Source organism: Ricinus communis, chromosome 5 (assembly GCF_019578655.1).
Source record: "Ricinus communis isolate WT05 ecotype wild-type chromosome 5, ASM1957865v1, whole genome shotgun sequence".
In the NCBI taxonomy this organism is placed as follows: Eukaryota; Viridiplantae; Streptophyta; class Magnoliopsida; order Malpighiales; family Euphorbiaceae; genus Ricinus; species Ricinus communis.
Window position 1 is genome coordinate 23,489,967 of NC_063260.1, and position 24,393 is coordinate 23,514,359.

The 24,393-nt window shown below is 32.2% G+C and overlaps 5 protein-coding genes across 8 annotated transcripts; 2 read left to right on the forward strand and 3 right to left on the reverse strand.

The window, feature by feature from the left end:
* The first annotated feature begins 5,816 nt into the window (after positions 1-5,816).
* LOC8271451 (B2 protein) lies at positions 5,817-9,349 on the forward strand. Of its 2 annotated transcripts, none has more exons than XM_002509470.4 (6): positions 5,817-6,008; positions 7,268-7,848; positions 8,141-8,241; positions 8,526-8,609; positions 8,707-8,817; positions 8,932-9,349. In XM_002509470.4, exons 2-6 carry the CDS (start codon positions 7,278-7,280, stop codon positions 8,977-8,979), a joined length of 915 nt encoding a protein of 304 aa, XP_002509516.1. In that variant the 5' UTR covers positions 5,817-6,008; positions 7,268-7,277; the 3' UTR covers positions 8,980-9,349. The 2 variants fall into 2 exon arrangements, with proteins under 2 accessions (XP_002509516.1, XP_015571921.1); XM_015716435.3 differs by lacking the exon at positions 5,817-6,008 and adding an exon at positions 6,022-6,157.
* Positions 9,350-10,703: 1,354 nt separating this feature from the next.
* LOC8271452 (transcription and mRNA export factor ENY2) lies at positions 10,704-13,396 on the reverse strand. 2 transcript variants are annotated; one of them, XM_015715778.3, is made up of 5 exons: positions 13,255-13,396; positions 13,068-13,155; positions 12,898-12,992; positions 11,482-11,558; positions 10,704-11,296 (listed from the first exon to the last, which is right to left on the reverse strand). In XM_015715778.3, coding segments are annotated over exons 1-5 (351 nt in total). In that variant the 5' UTR covers positions 13,257-13,396; the 3' UTR covers positions 10,704-11,207. The 2 variants fall into 2 exon arrangements, with proteins under 2 accessions (XP_015571264.1, XP_002509517.2); XM_002509471.4 differs by having other exon boundaries at positions 10,704-11,137; positions 13,255-13,395.
* A 99-nt stretch (positions 13,397-13,495) lies between these two features.
* Positions 13,496-17,275, forward strand: LOC8271453 (protease HtpX homolog). 2 transcript variants are annotated; one of them, XM_002509472.4, is made up of 9 exons: positions 13,512-13,897; positions 14,093-14,150; positions 14,279-14,346; positions 14,955-15,134; positions 15,380-15,476; positions 16,040-16,149; positions 16,249-16,382; positions 16,464-16,638; positions 16,992-17,275. In XM_002509472.4, the coding sequence occupies exons 1-8, from the start codon at positions 13,664-13,666 to the stop codon at positions 16,597-16,599; spliced, it is 1,017 nt and encodes a 338-aa protein (XP_002509518.2). In that variant the 5' UTR covers positions 13,512-13,663; the 3' UTR covers positions 16,600-16,638; positions 16,992-17,275. The 2 variants fall into 2 exon arrangements, 1 of the variants encoding a protein (XP_002509518.2); XR_007215739.1 differs by lacking the exon at positions 16,992-17,275 and having other exon boundaries at positions 13,496-13,897; positions 16,247-16,382; positions 16,464-16,600.
* Positions 17,276-17,624: 349 nt separating this feature from the next.
* On the reverse strand, positions 17,625-19,841 carry LOC8271454. The gene is made up of 3 exons (XM_002509473.4): positions 19,349-19,841; positions 18,706-19,224; positions 17,625-18,348 (listed from the first exon to the last, which is right to left on the reverse strand). The coding sequence occupies exons 1-3, from the start codon at positions 19,404-19,406 to the stop codon at positions 17,774-17,776; spliced, it is 1,152 nt and encodes a 383-aa protein (XP_002509519.2). The 5' UTR covers positions 19,407-19,841; the 3' UTR covers positions 17,625-17,773.
* Positions 19,842-21,798: 1,957 nt separating this feature from the next.
* Positions 21,799-23,934, reverse strand: LOC8271455 (pentatricopeptide repeat-containing protein At5g06540). The gene is made up of 2 exons (XM_048373514.1): positions 21,915-23,934; positions 21,799-21,830 (listed from the first exon to the last, which is right to left on the reverse strand). The coding sequence occupies exon 1, from the start codon at positions 23,619-23,621 to the stop codon at positions 22,179-22,181; it is 1,443 nt and encodes a 480-aa protein (XP_048229471.1). The 5' UTR covers positions 23,622-23,934; the 3' UTR covers positions 21,799-21,830; positions 21,915-22,178.
* Positions 23,935-24,393: the final 459 nt, after the last annotated feature.

The following is a 24,393-nucleotide window of genomic DNA, read 5'->3' on the forward strand; positions in this document are numbered from 1 at the left end:
AAAAAACTAAAATTTCATACTTTAATGTAAAGATTTACATATGTATCTAAATAACTTATGATTAATAAACCACCACATCCATATTAATGTTTAATTCACATAAATATATAAATGGATCTTTGAGCTTGTTCCGTTTTTGCAATTGGCTCTCCGAATTAAATTTTGATTCAATTGGACTTCTCAATTTTATGTGTTGTTATTTTTAACCGCTCCACTAACGGTAGTAATAAGAAATTAATATTCTCACTAATAATGTTACTTATAATACGAAAACTATTGAACTTGTCTTATTTTTATAATTGGCCCCTACACTCAACTTTGATTCAATTATGCATATAAATTTCACGAGTTGTTATATTTAAAACCTTTTATAAATGGAAATTAAGCGCTTTGAATTAACCTCTTGTGAAAAGTGTGTTCCATTAATTCTAATATATTGTTTATTTTACATTAAATTATTTTATTAATTTATTAAATAAAATAAGAAATATATTTTTCAAATGACTAAAATAAACCATTATAATTCTTCAACTTTTATATTATCAAGTTATTCTTTTTATTCTTCTGTACTATTCTCATACTAATAATTATAGCAATGAAATATTTAACAAATATAAAAAAACAAGAAGCTTTCTTTGAGAACTAAAAATTATTATTTCATTTATTTATTTTTTATTTTAAATATATTATTATTTTATTTGGACTTGCGTGTTTGCGTCCTTAATGTCTGTGATTGAAGGATTTAAAAATAATAGCCAGTAAAATTGAGAGGTCCAATTGAATCAAAATTGAGTTCGGAGACGAATTGTAAAAATGAGACAAATTTAAATAAATCTTATCATTAAAATTAATTTAAAATGGTTTAAATAGATGTAATCATTAAAATTAATTTTTAAAAATATGTGATAAGTTACCTGAAGTTAGAAGAATATAAAAAGAAAAAAAAAATACCCCGCATTAAATCCATTAGATAGACTCTAAATCATATCACTGTAAAGATTTATGAATTCGAAGACATGACAAGTAAATTAAATATTTTATGTAAAAACTTATTATTAATTAAAGTTTAAACTATATTTATGTAATATAATAATGTTTGTTTAATTTTGTTTTCTTTTTGACAGAATGTTCGTTTAATCAATTAAACACAGAATTATCATTTTCTCATAATAGTAAGTATAGAAAGATGTATTGCTTTCTTAAAAGGTTAGCCCAATCAAAGTCAAAGCACAAACTCAAACCCATAAGAGAAAAACTCTTAAAGTAGCTCAGCCACCGCAGACCTCTGTTGGATCACCGCCGCCATGGCTAAATCACCGTCGTCATTGCCTCCAGCTGTGCCGCTAAAGCAATACCGAGAAGGGCATTCTCTAGCGGAGAAAGAAAGACACAAAGACGACGCTCGTAAATAAAGAGAAGCAGTCTAAACGGTAGCCAAAAAGACCACCGATGACAGCTCAAGATATCACCAAAAAGACTACTGCCAGGGTTTGTTGGAAGAGAGAGAGAGAGAGCTCAGGGTACAATCATGATTATGATTAAAACTAGGATAATACACAGTGTATGAGTTCTAATATTAATTAAATTAAAATACCAAGACATACAAATCTGTTATGAATTGCTTAATCAACATGATAATATAAAAACTGTGATTAACATTTATTATTGTCTCGCACACTAGAAAAATTCCTCTAATGAAATAAAATGTTCAGTAGGGCCATTTGTCCCACTACTTTGTGCCCATAAGATTAGCAAAATGGTCACATTTCAAGAGAGATACAATAGAAATTAAATGAAAGGATCTTGATGTTCATTCTACGCCATTTCAGTCACACTACAACCAATCCTACCAACTACATTATGAAAAAAACCAAAACCCAAAAAAAAAAAAAATTTAATAATAATAATAATTGTGAAAGATGCGTATGGTCTGCATGTGAAGGTGATTACAAATGTAAGTCACTAAAAAAAGGGTTTTATGTCTGCAGCCTTTGAGACATAACAGGCGACTAAAATATTTGTTTTTGTGATGAGGAAATTAAGAATTTCTTGCTTTTTTCTTTCTTTTTTTAGTCATGGCACAATGGATATGGACGTCGTAGCACATAAGAAAATGATTTGCCAGCTAATTTCAGCGGCGAGTACTTCTTTATTACATTATTGCCCATTGAATGTTTTGGATTTAGCTAATTGTGGTTAGCAATGTGATTAAGTATAACTTTTAGTAGTATTATTCTTCTTCATTGCCTTTATATATGGTATTATTTTTACGTATGCACTTCTATCAAAAAGATAAATAAATTATGATGTATATATACTTGGAGTATTAGATATTTACAGCAATAAAATACTAATTAAGGCGACTTTATTTAATTGTTTCGGACAAAATTGTTACTCCATATGAATGTAAAAGTTAAGAAGTCATTAATTAAAAAGCTTAATAATGCTGCATGCTCCAATAAAAATGAAAAAGTAAATTCGGAATTCACTTGTACTGGGAAAGTAGAAGAAACATCGATCATTTATTTACATCATATTGTTGATGTCAACAGATCTAACGGTGCAGAATTACTCTTGCCGACAATCCTTAAATTTGTGTTCCGTTTTTCTTGATTGTTGATGGTACAAAGCTAGTCATTGACCGGACACCAAATGCAAAGGGTTTGCCCAATTGCATCTTAAGTGCGTGCGACTCCCTCGCATTTTTTCTTTATTTATTTATCAGAGCAATCCATATATCTTTTTAACTTCATTCGAAAGGATATCTTTTTCAAAGCGACGTCGTATTTTAATATTTCTGTTTATAGTTTATGATATTCTAAAAACTACATATATTCGTGGTGCCGATAAAGTAAGATATTAGCTCAGACATCAAATGCATGCAAAATAGTAAATTCAACTGTATCTTAAATTGCATGTAATTATCTCTTTTTTTTTTTTTCTTTTTTCTTTTTCTTTTCTGACAGAGCAATTCCTCTGATATTTTTACCTTTATTTTGAAAAGTTTATTTTGAAGACAAAGGTATAAAAGGTGACTTATAATTTCATGCTTTTACACTTAGACGTTATAAAATAATTAAGAAAACTAAATCATAAGGTATTTTTTGTCACAAAAAGAATTACAGATTTTCAAGTGTAAAAGTGCCTAACTATAAAATATATTTTATACTTTTTTCTTTTAAAAAAGTTAGATGCATTTAATATTTATAATATGATGTTTTAAAAATCTACATATATTAGTAATATATCTGTATGTTGCACGACAGTTATTATTATTTTGATTAAAAAGTAAATTGATAAATACAACTTAATAACTTTTTAATATTTGATATTAATCTATAATATTTTAAAATAATAGTAAATTAACTATCTTTAAATATAATATTTGATTAACAAGCTAAAAGTTTAGTCATTTCAATTTTAATAGTTGAGATTTTATTCTTTTTATAATTAAAAGCATCTATATTTTTATACATGTCTAATATTATATTAGTATTGCTCCTCGTGTGTGTTAGGTGTGCAAATTATAATTTTAAAAGTTATAATATAATTTTATTAAATAAATTAGTATATAATATAATATTAAATAGTAAATAATTTTATTAATAAATTACTATTATAATAATAGTGTACACATAAATTAATATTTAACAAAATAAAATTAAAAAGCATCGTATATATTTTTATGACTTTTTTATTTTCAATTTTTGTAAAAATTAAGAATTGAATATTTGAATTCCAACATATAAATATATATATTGTGTCTGATATAAAATAATTCATTAATTTCTTATAGGTTCAATAATGTCTATAGAAATATTATAGAATTAAAATAATATATACGTGAATAAATAATTGATAAAATTAAATTAAAAGTATCATACTTTTTCTTTTTATTTTTGATCTTCAATTTTTATGAAATTTTATAGTAAGTTATTTGAACTCTTACAAATGTATATGAAATTACGATAGGATTATAATTAGATTAAATTAATTATTCATTAATTATATTAAGATTATAAAATTCAACTAATTACATGTATAATTGAGATATTATAAGGTTAGTAAATTACCTATTAACTATAAGAGTATTTCAGCCACTTCAATAATTTTTCTCTTTTTATCATAGGTATATATAGTGTGACACATTCATCAATTTCTTATAGGATTAAGAATGTATATGAAATTATGATAGAATTAAGATTGAATTAGATTAATCACTAATTAATTCTATTAAGATTAGGAGATTAATCACTAACTAATTATATTAGGATTAGGAAATTAATCACCAATTAATTCTATTATGATAATGAAATTAAATTAATTATATATGTAATTGGAATGAGATAATTTTAATAATACTGATTAATTATAAGGTTATTCATTTTAAAAATTTCCTCCTTATTCGTGCTTTTTTATAAATAATAATTAATTAATATTAAAGTTAAAAAATTAAATTAATTACATCTATGATTATGATAGGATAAGATTAATAGTTCCTGGTTGATTATAAGAATATTTTAGTCAGTTCAAAAATTCTACCACTCTGTACTTTTAAATTAAACTAAAGAAATTGTTTTTTTTAAAAAAATTTCCAAAAATATCGGGTGAACTAAATCTTATTTAGAGCATGTCCAAATAGAATTTAAGCGAATTATATATCGTCATGCTTAAAAAAATATTATGTTGATTAAATTTTATAAATTAATTAAAATCTACAAACATTTAAATTGATATTTCTATTTATTCATTGCATTACTATACAGCTAAATGTGATATAGATATAAAGAAATTTATTAAAAGTTATTTCCAAAGTAAAATTTTAAAGTTATACATGTTTATTTTATTAGTTGAACCTATTGTCTAAGTGAAAAAAAGACGTAATGTAGAGTTTATTAATGGTGTTGATCAATAGTACTGAAAGAAATAAATTTTTAGTGCATATGATCGGTATTAAAAATATTTAGTTTCAATTAATTTCCTTTTGATAATAATAAACAAAACACTATATAAATTTTAATTTAATTAATATTTTTATTATATTTTTGGTTATTTATATATATAATTATAAATTTTATGAATTTTTTATTTTGAGATAAGGTATTATCTTTGATATATGAATACAAATTTATATGTAATTTTATGACTTTTATAATTTATTAATTAATAAATTATATTTTAAATTAATTAATAATTCTTAATATTAGAAAATAGTATTTTAATTAATAAATTAAAATTTTAATTATTAATAATTCTTAACCTTAAGAAATAGTAATATTAATTATATTTTTAATATCAATTTAAATAATTTTAAGAATTAATTAGTAAATATATTTGAAATGATTATATATTATTATACTAATAAAATATTAAAATACTAAAAGAATTAAAAAGACACTTAAGATTTTTAATTTACTATTATTTTAGAAATTATAATGAATTATATAAATACTAAAATTTTTGTTAAATTTTATTTATATATTTTATTTATACTAAAAATAATTAAATAACTGCACAGCTAGTTATATTTAAGTTTAAACGAATAACAAATGTAATTTACGACTATAAAGTCACCCGCAAGACATGTGCCCAACAAATTGAAAATTATCGAAAACAAATTTTGCCAAAACATATGATTTAAATTTGACAGAGCGCTTTGTCAAAAATAAATAAAAATTTACAGAGCGCACAATCCACAAAAATGCACCGTTTTAATAACAAAAAAGTAACCGCAAATCCCGGCGCGTGGAATCTATGGACAGTGGCACAGTACAAATTCTCCTTTCTCTTAATTTCCTGGCCACAAACCAAAAAAACCAGAAAAAGAAAAACTTAGATGCCGTGGCACCATTGAAATAACAAGAAGAAAAGCATGGGCATTTTGGGTATCACGAATCTATAAATACAAGAAAAGATCACAGACACCATTCTCTCTCTCTCTCACACTGCGTCGTGTCCTACGGATTTCATTTTAACAGTTGGAACCAAATTAAACAAACAGAAAAAAGGTACTCTCTCTCTCTCTCTCTCTCTCTCTCCTTCATTTGGATCCCCAAATCTAGGATTCCTTTAAATTCACCTCAAAAATCTTTAAACGCTAAATTCCTCTATTTTTCACCTTAAACATCACCTCTTTTCTTTGGTTTTACTCAGCTAGGTATTTTCATTTTTCACTGCTTATTATTATTATTTTCTTAAAAGAAATTGTTTGAGAGGAAACGTGGGTTACGGGTCTAGTAACTAAAGTTGTTTTTCTTTTCGTCTATGTGTATGTTATAGTTGTTTAGTTAGTGCTACTAGATTTCGGAAAAATGGTGCTCTCTTTTGAGCTAGATAGTGTTTTTATTGAACATAATTTTTTTTTTTTTGACCTTCAGCTTGATTTTCTTTTTCTGGGGTTCTGAAGGGTACTGGATTCTGGGTTAGTGGTGCATGTGTCTTACATTTTAATTTATTATTAAATTGGAGGTATTATTGCTGGAAACTGGAGGTTCTAGAATCGGAATGTTAAGCTGGATTTGAGTTATGGCTTTCTTTTCTTTCAATTTTTTGTTGGGAAAATAGTGTTTTTGTGTAAAAATCTGGGTAGAAATTTGAATGCTTTGTTGTTTTGCTGGATCTGATATGTTTGCTTGTAAAGGGATGAGTATAGAATACTTTACTTTTGAAAAAATTGCTTTTATATTTTTCAAAATTGATTTATTCATTTCTTACAGGAAATGACAAATTTCACTGGAAATATTGAACACTGACTTTTTTTTTCCTTGGTCCTTCGAATTTTGTCTTCTCACTAATGGAAAACTATAATCAGTTTATCCTGACGTTTATATACTTCAAATGATTTTTGACTTGCATGTTTTATCGTGTTGTATTTATCCATGTTTCTAGTTACATACACACGTCTCAGTATGGCTTGTCTGCTGTTTTGTTCATAAAATATTCCATTGTCTATATTGGATGCTAAATACATACAATATCATGCTTTGAGCCAGGTGTTTTTAACATTGAATATGCTTTAATGCTAAGCCTATTAAATGTACTGTCGTAACATACAGATTGGCCTTTTTCGTTTGTTGTGATTGCTTGCTTATGTTCTCTGTTTGAAATCATTCCTGTCTTGGTTTAATATAACCCTTTATCTTGTTATGCGCTTGATTCAGACTCCAGCCATTAATTTTATGTTCTTAAATGATTTTCCTTGTATGTCTCTCTTTCCCTTTTTAGATTTTATTTTTATGAAGATTTATCCCGTGTGACATTTCTTCAGGATTTGCAAGATGGAGAGCATGCATAGCTTTTGGCAACTGGGTGATGAGCTTCGAGGACAATCAAAAGTTTCAGAGGATCACAAGTGGATAATGGCTGCATCAAAGTTGGCTGAGCAGACAAGAGTAAAGGGTGAACGCATGAATAACCTTGATCTTTCTAAGGGTCTAGCGGAAATTTGGCCAAGGGACAAACTTGGTTTTCAGGAAGATAATAAATTTGAAAGCCTCAACTTTAATATGTCGAACTTGGAACCCAAGATGACTGAAAATGTGAGCAAAATTTCTTTTAGGAATGGCATATACAATATGAATGCAGTTTACCAGAAGAACAACATGAACAATATCATTAATCTGACCGGTAGCAAGTATATGGGCAACAATCAAAGCATCAAAGAGCCTAACAACAACAGCAATAATAGTAATAACAACGTTGAGAACAACAATGCAAACAGTGCAGTTGACAAAAGGTTCAAGACGCTGCCTGCAACGGAGACACTTCCACGGAATGAGGTCCTTGGAGGATATATCTTTGTTTGTAACAATGACACTATGCAGGAAGACTTAAAGCGCCAGCTATTTGGTAAAATACTTTTTTCACTTCTTTTTCTTTTCTTGTTAGTTCCTTGTTGATCTGGACATTTGAAGTTTGAAATACATTATAATGTGAAGTCATTAGCTTTCACCACGAGCCTGGTTTATATTTTTCTTGTTTTGCCTTGGATCTCTGGTTGTAAATGTTATGAGGATTGTGATTATAATTTGATATTTACGACATGATTTTGTAAGAACAGAAGATATATATGATGTTTATTTCCTTTGTTAACCTCATGGTAAATGAGGCTAATGTGCTGATTGGTATACTCATTTGATAGGTTTACCACCGAGATACAGGGATTCTGTCCGGGCAATAACACCTGGTTTACCACTCTTTCTTTATAACTATACTACTCACCAGTTGCATGGTATATTTGAGGTTTGTTCTGAAACTCTATTGCTTGTTTGTTGGTTTTCTTATTTTATGCTCGAGGGCATCAGGATACTTCTGGATGTTTTATTTGGAGTTTCTTCTATTGATGCATGATCTAAGTAATTCTTACCTCACTCAGAACTGAACCTATATGAATGAATACTTAAAAAGGCATTACATGCTGATAATTTTGAAATTTCCTATGTATTTAAAGTGTAAATTTACAGGTTTATCTTCAGAGTTTATTATTTTGTTGAAATTTTAAAGCCTCTCAAAATTATCTTATACAGGCATCAAGTTTTGGGGGTTCTAACATTGATCCAACTGCTTGGGAGGACAAGAAATGTAAAGGGGAGTCAAGGTTTCCTGCTCAGGTAAAAATTGAATTGATGATTTAGATTTTAGAGGACTCGGTTTGATATATCTAAACAGATGAGCTTATAGTTTTCTCTTTTTCTGCTTAATAAATAGGTCAGGATCCGTGTCAGAAAGCTATGCAAGGCATTGGAAGAAGATGCTTTTAGGCCAGTCTTGCATCACTATGATGGCCCAAAGTTTCGGCTTGAACTATCAATTCCTGAGGTATGATCAACACCTACGTGTCACCTTATTTCTCTTCTGTTCGAATGTGACCTTCTATATGAATCAATGTTGAGTTCTGCAGACGCTTATGACAATTAGTATGGTTGTTTGCAGACCTTGGATCTATTAGACCTTTGTGAACAAGCAGGCTCTCCAGCTTAAGCAAAGTACTTGCTTAATATGCAAATGTAGTAAGGCTTTGGGGTGCATGTTAGCTACTGCCTGCTTTTCGCAGATTTTCCGTAGAGCGTAAGCTTGGGGTTTAAGTCTGTTGGGCGAATCTTGTTGGGGAAAGTGGGGAATGGCATACAAGCCAAATAAGTACATTTGTTTCCTATGAAGGTACTTCTAAGCCTTCGCATTATGTTTTATACTTCCAAGCTGTAAAAGAGAATGATAGCCTGTGTAATGAACAAGTCCTCAGAAGAGGAGGGCTTTTGATGTGTCTATTTTGTGCATGCAAACTGATTGTAAGACTGTTGTGTGTTATGATGAGCATCCACTTGGAGTTCTATTCTAAGTACTTTTTGAATTCTATTCTTACAAGTTGGAGTTACTATGTGTTGCTTCTTAGAAAGCTTGAAACAAGAAAATATACATGCCAGTGGAATCCATGCTTGCAGGCACTTCTGTGACCATTGAGTGTGACAATTATGAATTATCAGAGTGTGTTTAGTTCATCTCACTTAGCTAGTCGTGGCTGTCAAAAGGAAAACCTGTTTTGGTAAGATAGCAGTGGACCATTGTGGTGTTTGAGACTAATGATAAATGAGCATCATCGACAATCTTCGAACAAAGCAGCTGTTTAAATAGGAGTTCTACAAATCCTAATCGAATATGGTTTTACATGTAAGAAGAGGATGTATAAAATCCATTTTGACGCGGAATAGATTTATATACTATTAGAAATCCCTCCACTTTTCTGTTGATACACAGAACATAGGTTTACAGGTTTACAGCATTGTAGGTCATGCAAGCTAAGCAAAAGCGAAAGGTGGTGAGGCATTAGCCATTGCAAGATAGACATTACGGTAATATGGAAGACGGTACTGCTATACAAATATGAAAAATCATTTAGCTGACATCCTCATTGTCGCAACTCCAATGTGAAATCAAGATAGTTAAGTTGCAGTTTCTGATACCCCTGAATTGCTCGTTCTTGGTAAAGTAAAGGGAACTAAATGGTAAGGTGTCAGGGAGGTCAAACTTTGCTCGTCTGCCGCAATTGTACAAATAAAAAGTGGAATCATATTCATTTCCTTTTTTCTGCTCCTTGCATACATTAAAATAAAAAGCAAAATGTCAAACACAGAAAAGAAGATGAAGGCTCTCTGTACTGCACATGGCTTTGAACAAGTTCATGAGTTTGTCTAGCCAGAGATATAGCTGAATATAAATTAATTAAAAACACATAATGACATTAATATTAGCGGGTTAAAATCCATAATTTGGGTCTGAAATTAAGTCCTGTATTCAATAAATAACCTTATACTTTATTTCAAAAAACAAACTGATACCAAATCTTTTTACATTCCCAGTTCTTGGCGAACCTTACATTAGCGTTGCACCCTTTCTTTGCACTTGCCAAAGCATCAAGAACATAACACAGGCTAATGATGGTATAATGAATCATTATATAAATAATCTTGTAATGATTTCAATAGTTATAAAATAAAACCAGAGTGATGATATAACTCACAGATTGATAATAATTCAATTAATCGTTACAATACTGATCATATAATAAGTCATGTTTTATCACATATCTTTTAATGAGTACGCTGTCCTAGGCATCTTAAGATATTAGTTTATGATGCTATGTTGCAATGAAGTTGGCAAGAGACTAATTGAGGCCTTTCAAAAGTATGAACATGAACAAGGATAACTAACCCAGAAATAAGCTACTTAACCCCATAATAGAAATATCCAGGCAAATTCCCGCCATCAAGTGAAGGGTTTCATTACAGAGCTGGCAGCTGAATTTGAGTACTGTTTCAGAACAGAGCAGTTGATGAATGAAAGTACATACGCTGTGAAACATTACATATTCCAAACTGAATTTTAAGATATTACAGTCGAAAGGAATTGTCGGAAGTTGTTTCCTGCTTCAGCAGTATGCTATTTCATCTCTTGGTTTTGCAGCAGTAGGCTGCCTCCACTTCTCAAGACAACTTGAGCTAATGATGCTACACAATTCTAAATGATTCCGACTATCCCACTACACCACAACGGACAGAGCTGGTATATCAGACAGCAGCTTGAACAAGAAAAGTACGGATTCTTTGCAACAGCTCAGCCTTTATGGAATCAGGGATGGAGGCTACATCAGCAACAATGTGAAAATTTTCAGTCCCAATAGAAAAATGTATTTGAAAGGAGAAAGAATAGAACTAAAATATAAATTGAAATTGCTGTCTCCAAATTGAGTTAGAGAAACAAGTGAGTTTATCAGCATCAAAGGCATGATCAACTAAAGCACCTGAACATAAAGAAACAAAAGTCAAAATCAAGTCTAGGCCCTTTCACATTCACTATGCAATACAAATCATGGGATGCTCAATCCCAAAAATACATTTACATAACATCCTGTTACTAGCAGTTAACTATTAAAATTACACTGTTTGGACAATTAGAAGGAATAAAGAACAAAAGGGAAACTAGTACCTCTGCCCTTAGGAGTAATTACATGTACAAGGTCATCTACAGTAACATTGTTCCTCCCTTTCTTCTTTATAAATGCCCTGCATGTGACAAGGTCAAGAGTGATGTCCAAAATATTAGAGCATTATATAAGGAAAGCCAAGCATTTTTTATTGCAAAATTATGACCAAGCATAAACATCTATTAATTTAAAAGCTTCAAGAAAACTAAAAATGTTACTAATAATATAAGGAAATCCCAGGAATCTCCAATGAGAAAGGTCCAGAAAGATAAAAATCCAATACAATGTCCTCCTATAACTACAAGAAGTATCCAACCATATAGATCCTTCTTTTATACACATCCAAAATAAGTGGAAGAAGACGTACAGCATAAGTCTTTGCTAAAAGTGGCTTCATTCCATAAAACACAAACGAGTTGTATCACCATTCAAAGCTGATCTCAGAAATTGCCAATGGAGAACACAAATTCTTGCATCTCTCTCATGGCATTAGAATCAGTAGACACAACCTGCATTATATTCATCTTATTCCATACTATCACCAAACTATAATCTCTACAAACAGGCCATGTGACTCTTAGGGAGAACAAGGGAAACTCTAGCCACACACAGCATGGAACTCTACTGCCACTTGGAAGTTGGAACACACGGTTCCCCATTACAATGCAACATCTTCCATAAACAAGCATTCTCAAATAGTTTAGGCGTTGGCTATATACTTATGTCCTCTCAAACTTCAATGTTGCTCTTGATTATCAACTTATTCCAGCGGTTTGGAATTATAAATTCCAAGAGGTTCTATACACCTCATAATGCTTGTTCAAACTACATTCAATCTCACTAAACCATTAAATACAATGCAATACAACAAAAACTCTAGATCCACTTGATTGATCGTAAATTTAGTTTAAAACACTAGAGCTCAGTGCACATGACGCGAGAATGCAGACTCTTGAACTCAGGAAGTGAGACCCTGAAAAAAGTTCAAGAAGCCATGAAGAGTGGTAAACTCTGAAACGAAACATGGAAACAGACGAGTTGGCTCTGCAATACAATACTGTAACAGAAATGCCCGGCTTACAATTGGCTAGACAGGACTTAAATTTAACACATATGAAACAATGGAAGTATCGGTGGTAGGATGAAACAGCCTTCCTAGCACAGCACATGCATCTACTTAATAACATTACCAACCCACTGACCAATGGTTAAAACATAAAGTAGTATGCACAAAAGAAATTATCCAGTTTTAACAATTAAACAGAAGAACTAGTTTCAAATTCAAGTTGCTGTTTTTCCCTAAGCAACTATTGATGCTCAAAGTTTTAAGCTTTTGGGAAGCTTAGTACTGACAAATTAGTCCATAATCAAAACTTGAAATTGATTATTTCGATTTACATATATAAATGAATAAAAACCTGCAGAGTGCTTTCATTTCGTCTTTCCATCCGCACTCTATAAGTCTTTCTCTTAAAAGTTCCATCAATCTCTCCTTTTCTCCACTCTCGATTAACTGATATTTAAAAAGAAAAAAATCAATAATCTTTTCAAACAAGAAAATTAATATTAAATAATAGTAGAAAAGAACCTTAATATTGATAATTTCTTGAAACGTAGGCTCTTTCCCTGGATCTTCTGCTACATCTGGTGTCGGTGGTCGATTCACCGAATTTCTCCTTTTCCGGAAATAAAAATTAAGCACAATTTAATCTCAGTAATCTTAAAGACTAAATAAATAAAAAAATTATCATCAAATTCAAATTACTAATACTAACATTTGTCAAAACAGCTATTGCAAAAATATAAAAGAAAAAGAACACCCAGCAATCCAAAGAAGCTCAGCAATGCGGTGATTTTATATAATCGGGGAGGTTACAGCAATACGACGCCGTAATATTACTTGCAGAAAAACGACGTTGTTTTGGAGTGCCAGGTGGCAGTTTGTGAAGTCGGAGTTTAGTCCACGGAAAATGAAATGGCGCGAATCAGTTACCAGGAGTACGGCTGTGGATACAAAATTACATACGCACGCACCAAAACAAAAATATCTTCTTCTGTTTTTTTTTTTCTTTCTGTTTTTTTCTTATTTCTTCATTTCCATCCAAAAGAATCATTTACTTATTTAATGTTAATCACACCATTTTCATTTATAATTCTTAATCACAGAAAACTTAGTTGCGTCCCATGGCCTCTGTGCCAATCTCCTCTCTCTGCTTGCTGACTCAAAGAAAGCTTTCTTGTGTCGGTTTTAGCTATGGAGTCTATTATAATTTGGAGTCCAATGGATTTAGCTCTGTAAAGAAGAATCGAGGAATTAGCATTTGTAGAGCGGCTTCTTCTTCTTCTTCTTCTTCCTCTTCTTCTGTTGTGTTTCGCGATCTTGACGCTGATGATTTTAGGCATCCTCTTGATAAACAGGTTTCTATGTGAGATTTCAGTTGAATTCAGTTTCATGAATGGAAAACTTATGGTTGCTGCTGCTAGAATTTAATGAAAAAAGAAACAATTTTAATGAGATGAAATCATGTTAAAAGGTGGATTTACTTTCTTTATTTCTTTTTTTTATTATTTATTATTATTATTTTTATTTTTATTTTTTTTATGTTTTTACAGAACACGCTGCTACTGAGGGCGATTCCTGGATTAAATGAGATAGGGAAGGCTCTTTTAGGTATTTCTACACTTGAAGTTCTCTACTTTAAAAAAAAATAAATATAATTTTCGCCTTGTTTTTCCTTTTTCTTTTTTGGTGAATTTCTGTACTAAAGACTAAAGAGTTTCTTTCAATAAATATTGCAGGATCTATGACGGAGCAAGTCATGCTCCTTGAGAATATTGGGACTTCAGTTCTTGTTTCCAAGAATCAGGTTTGCTACTATATGGACAACACATTACTTACCTCCTGTATTGTGCTTTCTTATTGGACCTCATCAAACTATCACTTGCTGCAACTGCAAGTCTTATTTGCTTTTATTGTGGACCTAATTTGTCTCGAGGAAGACAAATTTTACATTCAACATAGACATGTACGTAGAGCAGTACACTATACATGTCCCTGATGCATATAAGATGTTCGCAAATTTCTCCGATGCCTCTTAATGTGCTCTCTTTTCTGAAGTTTCCCCACCACATTTGATTTTGGCTTTCATGCTCATATATGAATAAGCATTTTGAACCTTCTCGCACTAGTTTTTGATGTCTTTTTTGTTGCTTCTGACGTTATAAAAAGGATGTCACTTGAATGATAGAGTGAAGGAAGTATGCTTTGGCTTATTCTTTCTGGAACATTGTATGTATGTAAGGTTGCTTCTACATTTGAATCACTGAATGTACAAGCGATCCCTTTGTCATTAAAAGCGAAACTTTTCTTTTGATAAAAGGAAATATACTTGCCTTCTTCTGATTTCAACTTTTTCAAAAATTTATGATCAGCATTTTTTGTAGCTCATATAATGGTATTGCATTCTTCTATCAGCTCTCTGAACTTCATCAGCTGATGACTGAGGCTGCAGCAATACTGAACCTTGAGGCTCCTGATCTATATGTACGCCAAAGTCCTGTGCCAAATGCATATACTCTAGCAATAAGTGGGAAAAAGCCCTTTGTTGTTGTGCATACCAGTCTAGTGGAGCTTTTGACACGAAAGGAATTGCAGGTCCATACTTGTTTCTTTATCACTTATAACATGTGCAGTGTGTTACCATTGTTTTCTTTTTGTCCTTCGACTTTAGTTATCAACAACTGAATGTTATTACATTCTGGGTCACTGTTCTTGTGCATAAAACAATATCATCTGTTGGTTTAGTTTGAAAGTTTTCCTGACACTTCCCCTAGTCAAAGTGCTCTCTTGTGTATGAAAGATGATGAGCTATAAACTTTTATTCATTCTACTTAATGTAGGCTGTTTTAGCTCATGAACTGGGTCATCTGAAATGCGATCATGGTGTATGGCTCACATTTGCCAATATTCTTACTCTTGGAGCCTATACTGTACCAGGTAGGCACTTTGTTTATCTAATTTCTAGATGTGGCAACTTCCTACGTTTTTAGCCTACCTCATATTTATTAAGAATCATATCATGTATATTAAAAAGTGTGTTTAGAACTTAAGCTCACAGTTACTCAACGTTAATGGCTTATGAGACTACTGCATACAGAGATGTACAAAATATCTGTCTTCCATCCTAAACTTTTGAAAGATTGCCTTATATTTTGTATTAGAGGCAATAGCAAGTTCAGTTTGTAGTAATATAGTATTAACTCTCTTAGTCTTTATGATGATTTCATCAAACCTTTGATTACTTGATAAATCCAAGATTGGGTTTCAATAATCATTTGGCAGTAGCTTAGGGTTTTGATAATCAGGATGTTGTTAATTAGCTCGTTATGTCAAACTGTAACTTTTGGACCCGTACACAAGGCAGTAAGTTTCATGTGTTATATATGCTGTATATGTAGTGATCACTGAATAGAGAATATTCCACGTATTCTAACAAATCCTCGTAAATATATTTCCTTTGAAAATGTTTATTGAGCTTATTTACTGCTTATTTTTCACAGGCTTGGGTAGATTGATAGCTCAGACTTTGGAAGAACAATTATTTCGTTGGCTCCGAGCAGCAGAGCTGACTTGTGATCGTGCAGCCCTTCTTGTTGCTCAAGACCCTAAGGTTTTGCAAAATTAAAATTTAAACACAACATATTTTATTAGTTTCTAATATTATTTTAAATGTTTGATCATCTGATTATTCTAATGCCCCCTACAAGAGGTGGTCATCTCTGTTTTGATGAAACTGGCTGGGGGAAGCCCATCCATCGCTGATCAACTAAATGTGGATGCATTTTTGGAACAAGCTCGCTCTTATGATAAAGCTTCTTCAAGTCCGATAGGGTGGTACATAAGGTGAGTAATGTTGCCAACATACAAAATAAAGTAGGATTATCAGTTTTCTTTGTGATTATCTAAATCAATAGTGCTGTTTAGAAACGCTCAAACACGGCAACTTTCACATCCTCTGCCTGTTCTACGTGCTCGTGAAATTGATGAATGGTCGAGAAGCCAAGAATACAGAACTCTTTTGCAACGTGCAATACAGATGAATGTAGTACAGAATGTTTAGCAGAACCCTGGGGATAGTCAAATTTAGATAATTGAGCAGGTGAAATCATATGTTTACTTTTCAAATGTACTTTCTCTTTAATCTCCATAAACGTTTATAGGTTGAAAAAGAAAATGGATTTCACATGGTGCATCTTGGACCTCTTCATTTATTGCTCTCAGTCGCCAAGGATTTTTCTGTGCTATGTGCTGTATGCATGATAAAATGGATGTGACAGGGAAATCTAGTGCTGAAATGCATATTCTGTCTGTGGAATTAGGTCTATTTAAAACGATTTTCTTCATATTTATCGACCAATATCCCTTGTGCCATATTTTCCTTATTGTGCTTGGTCTATTCACTCTATGCTTCATGTAACTAATTACGTTGACTTTCTTTGGGATGCTTGTCAGGTTTCCTCCTTTTTATGCTTAGGTTTTCCTGGCTGTGCTTCATGTAGCTAACAATAATAGCAAGACACCAGGGAGAAGGAGATGTAGGAGGTTGAGTTAAGCATTTGGATCTCCGCCGACCATTTAATTTATGTTGGTACTATAAATTGAAAACAGAATTATACGTCAGATTGTATATGAGTTAATCTTGTCCATGTATAGAAAGTTTTGAGTTCTCGTAACTATATAGAATGATTCTAAATCAACACTTCTTATCAGAATGAATAAGACCTATATTAGTATAATTTCGGATGCAAAATATCAAATTGCTTTTGTTCTAGTTATATGTCGAAGTAATTTTTATGGCTGAATCGTGCTTTCTATTGGAATGTGTTTGAAACCTTCTGTAGTGAATATTTCAGTTAGTTTTCGGGAACCATTTTCTCAATTGCAGTGTGCTTGCTGCAAAATTGCTTGTTCCTCTATCAACTATGTGTGCTACATTGCCTCTTTGCTTCTGCTGGTAGTGGCAATGTGATTGGTCTAATAATAGGCCTGCCTTATCCTCAATAAGAACAGCACCCGGAAAGGTACCTGTCATCAATATATGGTCAATTGTCTTTTGTTTAATGAAAAAAAAAACAGCCATCGTCATTTCTAGTAAAGAACTGAAAGAACTTTTCAATCAAAAAGTGTCTAGCTCACTTAATACATTGTGAATCCAAAACTCAGAGGATGAAAGAATGATGCCAATTAGAAGCGGATAATTTTGAAACGACAGAATTGCTTGAACCATTACACATTTACCATAGAATGGCTACTAGGAATAGGAGAGGAATCAAACCTTCCCACTTCATTACTGATTTTATTGCATGAGAGGCACGCAAAACTACATTGTCTACCACAGGGCCACAAAACAGACCATCCTTTGTCTGGGTGGTGGTATAGCTGACAAAACTGATGGAAGTTGTCATTGAATCTGCCTTGAATGCCAAAGAGAGCTTCTTGGCTGAGCCAGTCCCATTACTCTGCAGTGTAAAATTCTGTGCTGCTGGTCCTGCCTGAGCCCCCACTATAAAACTTCCCACACACGAATCATTAGCATCTCCTAGAGTGAACTCCAAACTATATGATGAACCCTCTGTGACTGTCATTGCTGTCTGTATGCCAGCCGAAACTCCTGAGACCATTTCAACTGCAGCATTGCCTTCAGGAACGAAGTAGTGTTTGGAATCTACATATTTGACTGTTCCTGTAATAGACCATTGTCGTAGTGCTGATAGAACAGGACTAGGTGCTGGATCAAGTAGAATACCCTCAGTTGAGTTGACCAGGAATTCGGGGCCAAATTCAAATCCTCCATTTAGCAGAAGGTTATCTGTGTATCAATAATGCAAAAAAAGTCAGCTTACTAAGAAGAGGAGGGATCTTAGTTGTGAAGTCTAAAAGTTTCTTTTACGAGTGTTGTGTAATATTGGGATCCTAAATGATTTCGTGTATTGGCTGCTTTAAATGATCTAAGAGATGATAAAAGAAATAGCAGTGGAGATGATTATTTGTTGTTTCAGAAGGTAGATTTCTGCAAGAGAAAAGAAAAAGACAGGGCATCTCCCTATTTAGATTAAGGAAAACCATCCAGATATTTCAATATTGTATTTGAGAGATATTCAGCCATTGATCTCGATCCAATGCAGTGTGCTCATATATAAGCATAGAGAAAAGGAGACATGCTTACCATTTCCTGGAGCAAGTGTTTCAGTGGTTTTAATAAGAAGCTTGTCAATCACTGGCCAACAAGTGGAATTAGCATCGGATTCTGTTGCTTGGCTTTCAATAATAAGGTTTATAGGCTCTTGCTCTTCCCAACTACCTAAGTAGACACCATAAGTCTCCCATCCTTCCTTCCCATAATGCTGTTTAAAAGAGAAGACAGCATGGTTATCTGGTACCGAGACACCAATGCTACCACTGTTTGAACAATTCTGGCCGCCCGGGGCAAGCACAAAGGTAAGTAGATAATGCGAGTAACTAGCATTTGGATGGAAAGTTTGGTTGATCTTTCCATCCTGTATCAGCTGTATGGCATGTCCATCCCCCGGCAATGCTACAGTCTGACTAGCCGTGACATACACGACCGTTCCTTCAAATGTCCATCCTGGAATTGTGCTGTTTTCATTCAATAACTGAAATGGAGAAGTTGAATTCCTTGGAACATGCAGTGGTGGAGTTTCGAAATCTGGGTTCTGCAGAAGATCTATGGGAGGAAGTTAAGTTGCTGAACAAAAACTCCCAATAAAATAACAAAGCAAAAAAGGAAGGAAGAAAGTTCCTACAGATCGAAATACTAAGTGAGGGTTAAAATGAAGGAGTGGTTATACCTGCTGCTGCAAATGCTGATCCGATGAAGAGAAGGGACACGAGAAGAACTGGATGCATCTTCTTGGTGGAAAAGATGAAGAACGTATGGTGGTAAATTATGTATTTCAGGGGTTAGACTTTGAATTTAATGCATTAGCTGGAGTGAAGAAGCTTAATTTTATATTTAAAATCTATGACAGCTAAATAATCTCTTATTGGTGCGAGAATTTATTATTTTATGTTTCAAATGCAAATTTCTTGCACATAATATTTAAACAGCAGCTATATGTAATGCACCTGCAGGACAGAGATGCATGTGACGCTTTTTTTTTTTTTTTTTAGGATAAGGTGACCTACTGGATAGATAAGTAGTCGACTGCCCCTCCCCAATTTGTAGTTCAAGCCCTCAATTTTAATTATTTTAATAGATTAAATGAGTTTAGTTTTTTTTTTTAAATATAAATGTGTCTATTATATTTTTTATTTAAATTAATTAAATAAAATAAAATTTAAATAAACAAATCTTGTAATTTATATATTAATTTTTTTTTCTGTTTTATTGAAAAAAATAAAAATAACAATTGTTGCCTCTATTTTATTAGTATCTTTAATTTTACCAAATCATCATAATTGCCGTTGCATTCAATTTCAATCGGTTTTAATTAAGATTTAGATTTATTTAGTTTTGAAATAGATATTATAATCTCTTTATTAAAATAATTGAAATTGAATTTATTATATGTGAGATACAAGTTCGAGGGGATATTCGATCCTTTGTTCTGACTTTATTGATGCATGTGGGAAACGATTCTGCTTAGGAAAAATCTACATAATGAAATAATCAGACGTCAAGCCCTTTTTGATTGACGAATTTGTTCCAATAGCTCAGCACAAATTCTTTGTATTGCATCTGTTTTAACATTAAATGAATGTTCTATCTATTGGCAAAAAAAGAAAAATAATAACAATAATCACTCTAAAAACCTCACTAAATTTCAATCAACAAATCACGACCGCTATTTTTACAAAATTATAATAAAAATAAAAACATATTACTCTCATGCTAATAGTTAGACTTAATTTAAATTAATGGTTCACATTCTTTTCATTTTTTAGACACATTAAAATCATTGATTTATCTGCCATTTGCTTGCTATGACATTTTATGATGACATCAAAACCTTACTCCTGGATATATTGTCGTCATGAAATGACCAGCTTGAACAACAGTAGCAGTGACACTAAAAGAAAGGAATTAAGTATCTCATTTTGAATATATAGAAATGCCATATGGTTGTTTTCCTTATTTGGTAGTTGTCTTGGATCCAAGAATTTTCATCTCACACGGATGATAATCATATACCAATTCTCTGATTGTTGTTTCAGAGTTTTACAAATATGAATGTATAGCAGGACTATGGCCTATTTGCTTGTACTGGCATAGAATACTGAAGCCACATTATCTTCTTATGTTGGCTCTTCACAAGGTTTAGTGGGAAAGGCACAAACATTATCTTCGAGTGCGATCACACCATGATGGATGCCTAATTCTATCTACCTGAAGATTTTACTTTTAAAATATCTTTTTTCAACTGAAATAAAAGGGGCAAAGTTTTATACAGAATCAAATTTTAAAAAAGAATATATACATATATTAATCTTATCAATTTAAATTAGCATCATATAAAAAGTTAATATTACATTCCAAAATAAAATTATAAAAAAATACATTTATATATGATAATAGAACAATTTTAGAAAAGAAAATAACTCAAAAAACTAGTTGTCAATATTACCATTTTTATAATAACATAAGCTATTAAAATAAATTTATAAGCAACTTATAGATGGAGATAACTTTTTATTATTTTAATATTAATTAAATTTAAATTTAATTCTATGAAGGACTTTAGAAATCACCAATTAATTTCATTCTCTTCTTTTAAATTTAATTTCTGAGATATTATATTGTTTCGAGTCTTTGTAGATTTTGGCAATTGCTGATAAAATAATAATAATAAAAATTTATATTTTATTTTTATGTATTGATTTATTATAATTTAAAAAGTTCCTTAAATTTATCAATGAGTTTTATATTATATACATTCATTTAGCTATCACCTTATTAATTCAATTTATCGATTCAATTTCTAATTTTCTAATATATCGCATAGACTCAAGGGAGGTTGGTATTTATCGTTGTGGATTTTAGCAATGGCTCATAAAGGAAGTTCTATGTTTTATCTTAATATATTGATCTAAGCATAATCTTAATAGCCCACAAACAGTAAATAATCACAACATCTACAGATTGAACTACTTAACAAATTTTTATAAACCTGCAAAACTTTTAAAATGCATCAATTTATTATGTCATGTTTTCTCTCGGCTTTGCCAAAATATTCTCAGCCTTTTTTATTTTATTTTGTGCTCTTTCCTTCTGTCAGTTCTCATAGTCAGAGATTGATGATGCAGCTGAAGCCAATCGTCTTGAATTTATATCTGAAAATATTGAAGGCAACTAGTGTTATTCACAGTCGAGAACATTTAGATGATATGACATTGACTTTTTAAGGAAATTTCTACCATTCAATATGATTAGATAACCGCTTTTCTTGTCCTACAAAAACACACATTGAAATTGCAAACTTCAATCTTCCAGCAATCAATAGTATCCACTCTCCACCTCGTCTTTCAGAATTGGCCGGTAGAAAAGGTCCTGCGAACAGCAAATCACGATGCATGTCCCTTTGATCCTGCCGCTCCCTCCATTTTGATGTTTAACAATAGTTTTCTTTCATGGAGCAATAATGGTGCCAGTCTATTACATATTTAGAGAATAAACAAGACTTAATTATCACCATCCACGAGGCTCCAACCGGGCATTTTTTTCAACTTCCCTATTTTCATGACCTTCCTAAGCCTTGATACATCCTGCCACCGTCCAGCCTCTGCGTACATATTGGACAAAACAACGTAGACCATATGATTATGAGGTTCCAAGGCCAGAATCTTATTCGCCACTCTTTCAGCAATCTCAATGTTTCTATAATTTTTACAAGCAGATAACAGAGCTCCCAAAATCACAACATCAGCCTTCCACACCATTCCTTTTATCAACTCCTCAGCTTCAACTAGCTTCCCACCTCGCCCAAGAAGATCCACCATGCACCCATAATGTTCAATCTTAGGATCAATACCATAACTCTCCTTCATCGAATAAAAGATCCTGCGACCAACATCAATCAAACCAGCATGGCAGCAGGCAGATAAAACCCCAACAAAAGTGGCATCAATTGGGACTATATGTTCTTTCTCCAGTTTCCAAAAAAGTGAAAGTGCTTCTTCAGCATGTCCATGACTAGCCAATCCACATAACATTGCATTCCAAGTAGCAACATTTTTTTCAGTCATGGAATCAAACAATTTTCTAGCCACCAAAATTTTTCCATTCTTAGCATACATGTGCACCAGGGCAGTGCCTAAAATCACTCCAATTTCAACCCCTCTTTCTATCATAAAACCATGGATTCTCTCCCCTAAATCCAAACTTCCTGAACGAGCACACACAGACAACACAGAAGCGATAGTAGGTCCATTTGGTTCGAACCCCTCTGCAACCATTCTCTCAAACAACACTAAAGCTTCATTAGCACAAAAGTTTTGGGCATACCCACTAATCATCGTGGTCCAAATACTCAAATCTCTCTCGGGAAATTCACCAAACAATTTCCAAGCATCGGTTAAATCGCTGAAGATCGAGTATACCCTAACTAACCTATTAACAACATGCAAATCCAGATCCGACCCAAATTTCAAAACATGGGTATGTATTTGCTTGCATGATTGGATCGAACAAAAGCTGCAACCTTTGAGAAGAAAAGGGAAAGTGTATTTATTTGGACAAACCCCAAGTCTCAGCATTTGAATATAAAAGAACAGAGCTTGATCAGGATTTGAGCTATTCGCTAAAGCTCTAATGATAGTATTCCACATAAAGATATTTGGGTCTTGAATACTTTTGAATAATTTTATCGCATAATTGATATCTCTAGAATTGGAGAGAGCGCAAAAGGAGAGCAAGCGGCTTGCAGCGAAATGGTCAGAAATGCGAGAAGTGAGAATCATCTGGGCGTGTATTTGTTTGAGTTGAGTCATTGAAGTGCATTTGTCTGCAAGGAGAGATAGATGCGGAAATGCTGGTTTTGGGGATTGAGAGAGGACTGTGTAGTTTATAGAGTAAAGGAAGCGTTTTGGAAAGTAAAACGGTTGCTTTTTGGGCGGAAACATCATTTGATAAATTTATATACATTGACAATACATACCAACCATGTCCATGATGATAGAGGTATTGGTTCCCTTCTTCATTTGAAGGGGTAAGTGGTAACTGTAGTCTGTTTTACAATAATATGGAGGTTTTGACAACAGTTCTAATAAATGTTCAGAATTTGTCTGACCTGTCTTGTTTTCATAAATTTTGAATGCCAGTTCCATAGTTATATTTTTATTCTTGGAAAGATGCTACAGAAAGATAACCTTTCTTCCAGATTCTTGGCTGACTTTAATTATCAGGTCATCTAGTGTTTTTTCGGCCAATGGATTTAATAATTCCATCAATTGGCGCAAGGTTGAAGCTTGGATCTGATTCACTTGGTACTCGAGCAGTTATGATCCAGTTTCTTACACAATCAGTTTCCCTTGAATATGCTTGGTTGTGGTTTTCTACAAATTGTAGTTTCCGTCACTTTTTATTTTGTTAATTTGTATTACTTTTTGGATCCCGCTAAATGGCTAGATTCTAGCCAGCTAAAATTTTGAAAGACTGTTTAATGCTTGGTTAAATGAATAAAAAGACTAAATTATCTTTTGAAAAAAATGGCACCGGGTATATAAAATGACTTTGCTGCTTTTGAGATTAATGTGTCCCTCCCAAAAGCAAAGAACAAAGTCATTAAGTGTGGTTTTTTCCAACACATAATTAAACAAAGTCATTATTATTTTCATATTTTTCAAAACAAAGTAGTTGTTGATCATCAATATATGAAATAAGTTTTTTTGACTCATA